Source organism: Raphanus sativus, chromosome 5 (genome assembly GCF_000801105.2).
Source record: "Raphanus sativus cultivar WK10039 chromosome 5, ASM80110v3, whole genome shotgun sequence".
Lineage (NCBI taxonomy): Eukaryota > Viridiplantae > Streptophyta > Magnoliopsida > Brassicales > Brassicaceae > Raphanus > Raphanus sativus.
Window position 1 is genome coordinate 38,839,168 of NC_079515.1, and position 10,081 is coordinate 38,849,248.

The 10,081-nt window shown below is 40.9% G+C and overlaps 2 protein-coding genes across 2 annotated transcripts in view; both read left to right on the forward strand.

The window, feature by feature from the left end:
• The first annotated feature begins 832 nt into the window (after positions 1–832).
• LOC108856223 (pyruvate dehydrogenase (acetyl-transferring) kinase, mitochondrial) overlaps positions 833–10,081 on the forward strand; it is a 19,780-nt gene continuing 10,531 nt past the window's right edge. The window contains exons 1-5 of the mRNA XM_018629989.2: positions 833–1,227; positions 1,328–1,577; positions 1,669–1,849; positions 1,945–2,092; positions 2,177–2,393. Coding sequence (XP_018485491.2) covers positions 979–1,227; positions 1,328–1,577; positions 1,669–1,849; positions 1,945–2,092; positions 2,177–2,393 — 1,045 coding nt within the window. The 5' untranslated portion in view covers positions 833–978. The remainder of the gene's footprint in view (positions 1,228–1,327; positions 1,578–1,668; positions 1,850–1,944; positions 2,093–2,176; positions 2,394–10,081) is intronic.
• On the forward strand, positions 2,458–7,747 carry LOC130495128 (uncharacterized). The gene is made up of 2 exons (XM_056986262.1): positions 2,458–2,945; positions 3,890–7,747. Exon 2 carries the CDS (start codon positions 3,890–3,892, stop codon positions 6,311–6,313), a length of 2,424 nt encoding a protein of 807 aa, XP_056842242.1. The 5' UTR covers positions 2,458–2,945; the 3' UTR covers positions 6,314–7,747.

Consider the following 10,081-nt stretch of genomic DNA (forward strand, 5'->3'; position numbering starts at 1 on the left):
AAGTCTCTTTGTCTTTGTTGACAATTCGATGAACACTTTGCTCAAAGCTTACTTTTAACGTAATTTTAATTGTTAGTAGTGACTTCTCTAAGTAAACCACTTTCTTTTACATGTTACTAAAATAAAGTTATGAACATGGTTGAATATGAGATTGTGAATTTGATAAAGATTTTTAACTATTATTTTTTATTTTTTAACGGCAACAATTATCATTTTCTTTTTGTAGCAGTAATATGGTGATAATTGTTTATAGATACCAAAACCATTTTACCATTTTAATAAAATCAGACAATGGAATTGTGACTGTGTCAATTGCATCGAACGATGGATTACTTTGATTGAATCCATATATAGTGCAATGCTATTAAAAGAGAGCACAAAAGAATAAGGTGTTGGGTATATAAGAGAAGACCGGGCCAGAGGCCTTTTGGACTGTGCTTCTTTTCTAATCTCTACATAAGATAATACAATAAAAAAAATGTGTATTATGCTTTTAACTTTTTTTTCCAAGGAAATTTATCTCACTAATCATATATTATGATGATTCAGACAATTTAACCAAAATAGTCTTCTCCTTTTGATGCCAAAAAAAAAAACCAAAATAGTTCAACTTAACAGCATCATTTGCACATAAATAAAGACTTTAATCTTTCACCCAAATAATAATATAACAAAGACCTCAAAAAGTTATATAATCTAAAATAATATTCCAGAACAACCAGAACCACACGATTACTCAATCCCTCGCAAACAGTACATCCTAATCCATTGAATTAGCGGGAAAACAACACAACCTTTTTTGAGTAAATATCATTAATTAAAATTACAAATCTAATCTGTTCTCGCACATGCCCATCCCCCAAACCCAATCCTCACACTTCTCTCTCTGTATATCCATCCAATCATCTCCCATGCTTTGATGATAACAGTGGAGTCCTACGACGGCGACAACAACGACAGCGAAGACGTTAGGGTTTGATGGCGGTGAAGAAGGCTAGCGAGATGTTCTCGAAGAGCTTGATCGAGGACGTTCACAGATGGGGATGCATGAAGCAGACGGGTGTGAGCCTCAGGTACATGATGGAGTTCGGTTCCACTCCCACCGAGAGAAACCTTCTGATCTCCGCGCAGTTTCTCCACAAGGAGCTCCCGATTCGGATCGCGAGGCGCGCGATCGAGCTCGAGACGCTGCCTTATGGTCTCTCTGAGAAACCTGCCGTTTTGAAGGTACGCTCCGAGGTTCCGGTTTATTCCGGTTTAGTTATTGTGAATTGTAATTCTAGCTAAGAGATCCTTAGAACAGCTTTGTATGAGTTTGTTTTGGTAGGTGAGGGATTGGTATGTGGAGTCGTTCAGGGACATGAGAGCGTTTCCTGAGATCAAGGATACTGCTGACGAGAAAGAGTTCACTCAGATGATTAAGGCTGTTAAAGTAAGGCACAACAACGTGGTTCCCATGATGGCTCTGGGTGTTAACCAGCTGAAGAAAGGGATGAGACTCTACGAGAATCTTGATGAGATTCATCAGTTTCTTGATCGCTTCTACTTGTCTCGAATAGGGATCCGTATGCTTATCGGTAAGACTTTGTTTTTTTGTTTTCTTAAATGATTCAACTGATATATCTTTGTGTTGATACTGTTGAGGTTGTAATGAAATGAAATTTTCAGGGCAGCATGTTGAGTTGCATAATCCGAACCCTCCGCTTCATACCGTGGGTTACATACACACCAAGATGTCTCCTATGGAGGTGGCAAGGAATGCTAGTGAAGATGCAAGGTCAATTTGTTTCAGAGAGTATGGTTCTGCTCCGGAGATAAACATATATGGCGATCCAAGTTTCACCTTTCCGTGAGTTCTTGTTCTCTTCTTTGATACATTCTGTTGTAGCTTTTGTCTCTCACATAGCCAACAATGTTTTTTTTTTCCTCTACTCCTTTTCTTAGGTATGTACCGACCCATTTGCATCTTATGGTGTATGAGCTAGTCAAGAACTCTCTACGTGCTGTCCAAGAGAGGTTTGTTGACTCCGATAGGGTTGCACCACCAATCCGTATCATAGTTGCTGATGGAATCGAAGATGTTACAATTAAGGTTTGTTGTTATCCTCTCTGCTACGCCTTTCAGCTTTTTGTGGCACCTGCTTGAGCAAATCATTGTTGTGGGTTGATCTTATAGGTCTCAGATGAAGGTGGAGGTATACCGAGAAGCGGTCTCCCCAAAATATTCACCTACCTCTACAGCACAGCAAGAAACCCGCTTGAAGAAGATGTGGACTTGGGAATAGCTGATGTCCCCATAACTATGGCTGGTTATGGTTATGGTCTTCCTATTAGTCGCTTATATGCTCGCTATTTTGGTGGAGATTTGCAGATCATATCCATGGAAGGATACGGTGAGTTCAATACTTATTCCATTTCATATTTTGAGGCCATGTTCATTAAAGTTTAGAAGAAAAAAAAAAGGGCTTATTGCAAAAGTGACTCAAAACTTGAATTCAAACAGAAAACTAACCTTTTCTTTTGACTCATTTTTTTTTTGAGTTTTTAACCCCACATCTGCATTTTATCTACGAAAATGCCATTAACCCTTTTTTTTTTTTTTTTCGAAAATGGCTTCTTTACTGTCTCAACCTCATTTTCTTCAAGTATTTACAATATTGCCACTGCCATGAATAGTGGGAACAACCTTGTACGAACTGTTTGGAGCTTTTAATGCCCTTTAATGCACGTAAATCTCTTTACACTCTCTCTGTTTCAATTGTTATGAACTAAAAACAACATTTCTTTCACTTTCTCTCCATATTCATCCAAAAAACTGAAGCTTTTGATTCAAAATTGTTTGGAGCCATATTTCTTTCGTTTTGACTTACGGTTGCTTTCGTTTGAGGTTCTGGGTGGTTGGAGAAGACCCTGTGTGCAAACAAAGTCATCTCACCTAGTTGAAGGTACGAATTTGAATTTTTTTCAAAATCTGTTCGCGTAGAAGACTTACAAGTAAGTCATCTGTATGTAGAAGACTTACTGATGAGTCTTCTGGTCAAACGGACGACTTAAACTAAGTCGTCCAGCTTTGTTTGGTGAAAAAAAACAGTCCAGACGACTTATATATAAGTCGTCTACGAGAAACAGGCTAGTTTTGCATTTGACCGAATCGTGTCAGATCTTTGACTATTTCTGGACGACTTATAATTCAGTCGTCTCTCGGAAAGTTAAAATTTCAATATTTTATTAAACTAGACGACTTACGTGTAAGTCGTCTTAGGTTAGTTTTGTAGTTGAAAAATAAAACTTCATAATTTAATTTTTACCAGACGACATAATATAAAGTCGTCCCGTCAGAAGACTTAATTTAAAGTCGTCCGGGGAAAGCAAAGTCGTCCAGAATTTTTCCCAATTAAGTCGTCCAAACCTTGCTTATCCCGGACGACCTTAAATTAAGTCGTCTAGCTGGACGACTTTTAGTTAAGTCGTCTGGAGAAAGTTAAATTTCAAGTTTTATTTTTCAATTACAAAACTAACCTGGGACGACTTACGTGTAAGTCGTCTAGTTTGAATAAAATATTGAAATTTTTACTTTCCAGAGACGACTGATTTATAAGTCGTCCAGAAATAGTCAAAGATCTGACACGATTCGGTCAAATGCAAAACTAGCCCGTTTTTCGTAGACGACTTATATATAAGTCGTCTGAATTTTTTTTTTTAACAAACAAAGCCGGACGACTTAGAATTAAGTCGTCCCTTTTAATTTTCAATTGCAAAAGTGACCTCTTTAGACGACTTACCTTTAAGTCTTCTGGACGACTTAAATCTAAGTCGTCTGCGATAATGTTTGTTGAACTTCTTCATTTTCTCTATGTTTACTAATGTGTTTTATTTTGAATATTTGCAGATGATTTTTAAGTTACATGCAGTGTATGGAGAATGGTTGTTGAGAGATTTCCGTTGGGATTTTGTGGTTGATGATCTCAAAGGAGCAAGATTGTTTTTATTGAATGAAGATTCAACACATGCTGAACTTGTTGCAATGGCTCAAGAAGATTATAACCTGGACATGAGATCAGTGACTGTGGAGATTAGCTACTCATTACCAGCAGAAATGATGATGACTCCAAGCAGTCCTCCCATTCATGTTACAAGTGATAGACAAGTTCGAAACTTGCTCGAGATACTCAAAACGCATAGAGTATGTCTTTGTGTATCAAGCCGCAGCAAGGTGGAAACGGTTTCAGAGAAAAGAGAAGAAGCTGGTGATAATGATGAAGCTGGTGAATGGGAAGAAGATGTTGGTGATAATGATGAAGCTGGTGAATGGGAAGAAGATGTTGGTGATAATGATGAGGCTGATGAATGTTTTGAAGATGTTGGTGATAATGAGTCTGTTGAAGATGAAAATCAAGATGGGGAGGAGGAAAATGGGGAGGAGGAAAATGGGGAGGAGGATGCTGATAACACTATTGTTGGTGAAACGGATCAGAATGGTGGGGATTACAGTCTTTATGGAAAGGTTCTAGATGAGGACGAGGAAGATGATGATAATATTTGTTTTGAAGAAATTGAAAAGACATATGCTAAGACAAATGCTATTGAAGGAGGAAAATCGGATTGTACCAGCATCTATGTCAACCAGAGTTTTGTTAGCAAGGATGCACTGCTTTCAGAGCTGCGGTTGACAGCAGTGAGGGGTAGGTTTTCTTTCAGAATATACAAATCAACAAAAACTCTCCTTGTGGCAATATGTCGGGTTAGCGGTTGTGGATGGAAGATCAGAGCGAGTGTGAAACATGGGTCAAACACGTTTTGGGTAACAAAGTATGTGGAAAAACATTTATGCTCAATTGGAGACCGAATCGCTCAGCGGAGACACTGTACTCCAAAGTATGTTGGTAGTCTTTTCATTGATCGTGTTGGGATCATTGATGGGATAACTCCACAGCATATCACTGATGCAATGAAGAACATGTTTGGCATGACGCTTGATTACACCACTTCATACAGAGCACTGTTATATGCACAGAAATTGGTGAGAGGATCAGCAGAAGAAGGGTATTCGCGTCTGCCTTCATATCTCGAGCAAATCTCCATTGCAAATCCTGATTCTATCACGGCTATAGAACTTGATTCTGAGAAAAGATTTAAGTATCTATTTCTCTCTTTTGGAGCTTCTATCAAAGGTTTTAAGTATCAGAGAAGGGTCATTGTGGTGGATGGAACTCACCTAAGTGGAAAGTATGGAGGTGTTATGTTAGTTGCAGCCGCACAAGATGGCAATTTTCAGATATTCCCATTGGCTTTTGGGATCGTGGATGCTGAAGATGAACCTTCTTGGGAATGGTTTTTCACAAAATTGGCTAGTTGTATATCTCATGACAAGCCTCTGGTGATAGTCTCTGACCGGCACGCGGCCATTAAAAGTGCGTGTGAGAAGGTGTTTCCTTGGGCAACCCGAGGAATATGTTATTATCACCTTCAAGATAACATTGTCAAAAAGTTTAAAGGGAAACATCTCATGTACTTGGTGAAAGGGGCTGCTTATGCGCACACGGTTCACGATTTTAACCGGTACATGGCTGAGATACGGAGTGCAAACCCGGAACTTGCAACGTATTTGGAGAAGGCCGACGCCAAGCTATGGTCAAGGGTTTATTGTAAGGGGAACAGGTTCAACATAAAAACAAGCAACATCGCTGAATCTATTAATTCCGCACTGAAGCGAGCAAGAGGATTTCCGATTCCGTTCCTGCTGGAGTTCATAAGGCAGAAGTTAGGAAAATGGTATTGGAAAAGGAGACAAGATGCTTTGAGTCTCCCAACTGTACATAGCCGGGGTGTTGAATACTTGCTTGCTGTTCGATCAGAGATAGCGGATACGATGACGGTCGAACCAATTGATGGATGGCGTTTCTTTGTCAAAGGTGGCAAAATGGACTGTGCGGTTGATTTGGAACATGTAAAGTGTGGTTGTGGTGTCTATGGAGTGGAGAAAATACCTTGCTCTCATGCTATAGCAGCTGGAACACATGCTGGTGTGCATATCGACACACTTGTATGTCCACTTTACTCAAAGAATCATCTGTATGCAGGATACTCAGAGAATATATATCCTATCGTGTCACAACATATTGAGGAACGAGAATGCTTTCCTCCAAACGTAAAGCGTGGTCCGGGGAGACAGAAGAAATCAAGATGGCAATCTTGGTTGGAGCTATCTAGGATGAGGGGACACAAACCCAGGAAGAAACACAGGGCACGGAGATGCTCAAACTGCAAGGAAACTGGCCATACGAAACCACAATGTACACAACCAGTTGACTAGTTGTCCAGACGACCTAAATATAAGTCGTCCAGTCTTGATTACCCGTCCAGACGACTAATTTCTAAGTCGTCCAGTGTTTCGTCTACCTTCTACGAAGTCGTCCAGTGTATTAGACTACCTTCTACTATCCCTTCAAGTGTATTTTTTTAGACGACCTTTTACGAAGTCGTCCAGTGTATTTAAGTCGTCCAGTGTATTTAAGTCGTCCAGTGTTTAGACTACCTTCTACTATCCCTTCAAGTGTATTTTTGTAAGTCGTCCAGCTGGAAAACCTTCCAGACGACTTATTTGTAAGTCGTCCAGCTGGAAAACCTTCCAGACGACTTATTTGTAAGTCGTCCAGCTGGAAAACCTTCCAGACGACTTATTTGTAAGTCGTCCAGCTGGAAAACCTTCCAGACGACTTATTTGTAAGTCGTCCAGCTGGAAAACCTTCCAGACGACTTATTTGTAAGTCGTCCAGCTGGAAAACCTTCCAGACGACTTATTTGTAAGTTAGAAAATCTATACAAGTTAGAAAATCAAATAAATCATACATGCCCACAAACATACAAATAGATTTGTGTAAACAAATAGTTCAAATATACAAATAGATTTGTGTATACAAATAGTTCAAATATACAAATTGATTTGTGTATCTATACAAGTTAAAAAATCTATACAAGTTAAAAAATCTATACAAGTTAAAAAATCTATACAAATTGATTTGTGTATCTAATCATACATGCCTACAAACATACCACCATCCTCATTATCTTTCAGATGCTGATCAACAAGCTCCGTCCATATAGCCAAAGCCATAGTATCCCTCATAGTCTTCGCATTGGACCTAGCAAAGTCTTTAGGGCTAAAGGGGACCCCAAGAGCATGACATTCAATGTACTTTGCAGCGTACACGCCACAATCACCATTGTTGGCCGTGGGTACATCTTTGAGGAGTCTCTCATAAGTGTATCGCTCCAACCCATGCATCTGGTCTCCGCACTCCACAATCAGATAAGGGACCATCTCGAGAAAAGGCTCCATTATCTCATCCCATCTTTCTGGTATGGTAGTTGAAGGTATGCTGTCCCAGACGACTATGTGCCTCTTAGGGATCGATATCCAAATAGCCACCCAATGTTTGTTGTCCAAGTTCAGTGGCGCATAGATATCATCAATGTCCTCCCCCCACTTCTTGTTTGATTGGCAAAATGAAGGCATTGATCCGTCATACAAACTCGCCGCCCCACTAGGTAGCATTTTTCCTAAACCATTGTGATCAGACGACGATGTTTGAAGACCAGATACTGTTCTCTCCAAGACTGGGTAAAGTTGTGATCCAGGAAGCACATTCGCTCGCTCCGGAAACATTGTGGGTTCTCCTTATACCTCTGCCTCAGCACATTCATCCAAGCATCTATATGCTGCATATAAAATAATACAAGTTAGAACCTTCCAGACGACTTACAAATAAGTCGTCTGGAAGGTTTTCCAGCTGGACGACTTACAAATAAGTCGTCTGGAAGGTTTTCCAGCTCGAAAACCTTCCAGACGACTTATTTGTAAGTCGTCCAGCTGGAAAACCTTCCAGACGACTTATATATTTACAAATCTATACAAAGACAAGTTACCAGACGACTTATTTGTAAGTCTTCTGGAAGGTTTTCCAGCTGGACGACTTACAAATAAGTCGTCCAGCTGGAAAACCTTCCAGACGACTTATATATTTACAAATCTATACAAAGACAAGTTACCAGACGACTTAAAGATAAGCAGAAGACTTACTACGTCTTCCAGCCATGCTTTGGATGTCCGGAGTTTTTGATACCACCAAGTTGGTGATGTACGTGGTTTGTCCTCTTCCTTAGTGAAATAATCACTGCAAACAAAAAAGCAATCAGTTTTGGTAGACTAAATCAAGCTATTATGGGTAAAGCAATCACTTACGGATCAGTTTTCAACCAATCAGCGAGCTCCTTCATCTTAGGTCTGTTTAGTGTGGGAAATGGATTATACTTTCCCACTCTAAGGAGTTTCCTTCTCTCTGCCGTATAAGGAGATATCTGCGTGGGAGCAGGTTTCTTCGTTCGTTCACTCCTTGCACGCACAGAAGCAGTGGGAGCTGTTTGGTCCAATACAACCAGGCTCGGTTCTGAAGCTGAAGCTGGATCGGTGGAAGCGAAGCTCGGTTGTTGATCGTTGGAAGCGAAGCTCGGTTGGTCAGTGGAAGTGAGAGGAACAATCTCTTTGGAGGTGACACCATCTGCTTTATCCTCCGGCAAGATCTTATATACCGAGATCGCCTCATCTGCTGTATCCTCCGGCAACAATCTCTGCAATAAAAGAGAACAAGTTAACCCTGGACGACTTAAATAAAAGTTGGGAGAGGATTTGGTTCCAGCTGGAGTTCAGACGACTTATTTGTAAGTCTTCTGGAAGGTTTTCCAGCTGGACGACTTACAAATAAGTCGTCTGGAAGGTTTCCAGCTGGAAAACCTTCCAGACGACTTATTTGTAAGTCGTCCAGCTGGAAAACCTTCCAGACGACTTATATATTTACAAATCTATACAAAGACCAGACGACTTAAAGATTTGATATTAACCTCTTTGGGCAGAGGAGAAGGCTGTTTCTTTTGTGGAGAAGGCTTTTTCGTTTGAGGAGCAGGCTGTTTCGTCTGAGGAGCAGGCTGTTTAGTTTGAGGAGCAGGCTGTTTCGTTTGAGGAGCAGGCTGTTTAGTTTGAGGAGCAGGCTGTTTAGTTTGAGGAGCAGGCTGTTTAGTTTGAGGAGTAGGCTTTGCCTTTTGAGGAGCAGGCTGTCTGGTGGGAGGAGTAGGATGATTGGTTTGAAGTGGAGGCTGATCCTTTTGAGGAGTAGTCTGTTTGTTACTAGCCCCGGTTTCTGGGGCTTGTGGGGTAGGGTGTTTTTTACTAACCCCGGTTTCTGGGGCTTGAGGGGTAGCCTGATTGGTGACACCAACCTTCTTCTCCACAGCTTCCAATCTATCGGAGATCTTCCTAATCTCCCTGATGCACTTCTTAAACCCCTCTTTCATCATGTCACCTAAGTCCTTGAACATGTTTTCTAACTCCTCTCTGGTCACCCAACTAGCCTCTTCTCTAGCCTCTTCTGTAGCCTCTTCTGTAGCCTCTGTAGGAGCCTCTTCTCTAGCCTCTTTAGGAGCCTCTTTAGGAGCCTCTTTACGAGCTTTCTTCCGAGGTCTCTGATTGTCTTCCTCCACCTCCTCCACAACCATCTCTTTGGCTCTTTTCGATGGAGTCACAAACTTGGGTTTTGTACCAGTGACTTCCCAGCAATCCATGGTCCACTTCCACGGTCTCCGATCATACATCACTTTAATGATGTTCTCCGCGGGCACGTCATCAACCTCAGAGTCCCATTTTGGCCACATTTCACTAATGTCCTTCTCAACAAAGTTGATCACGCGGGTCTGCAGTAAATAGAAGAAGAATCGAGTTAGATATTTGAAACAAATACTAAATAGACGACTTAATTATAAGTCGTCAACATAAGTCGTCCAGCTGGACGACCTTCCAGACGACTTATTATAAGTCGCTCTACTAAGTCGTCCAGCTGGACGACCTTCCAGACGACTTATAATAAGTCGTCTACTAAGTCGTCCAGCTGGAAGACCTTCCAGACGACTTATAATAAGTCGTCTACTAAGTCGTCCAGCTGGAAGACCTTCAGACGACTTATAATAAGTCGTCTACTAAGTCGTCCAGCTGGAAGACCTTCCAGACGACTTATAATAAGTCGTCTACTAA

What these genes read in the sequence shown, in the direction of transcription:
- LOC130495128 (XM_056986262.1), top strand. Translation starts at nt 3,890, where the DNA reads ATGATTTTTAAGTTACATGCAGTGTATGGAGAATGGTTGTTGAGAGAT.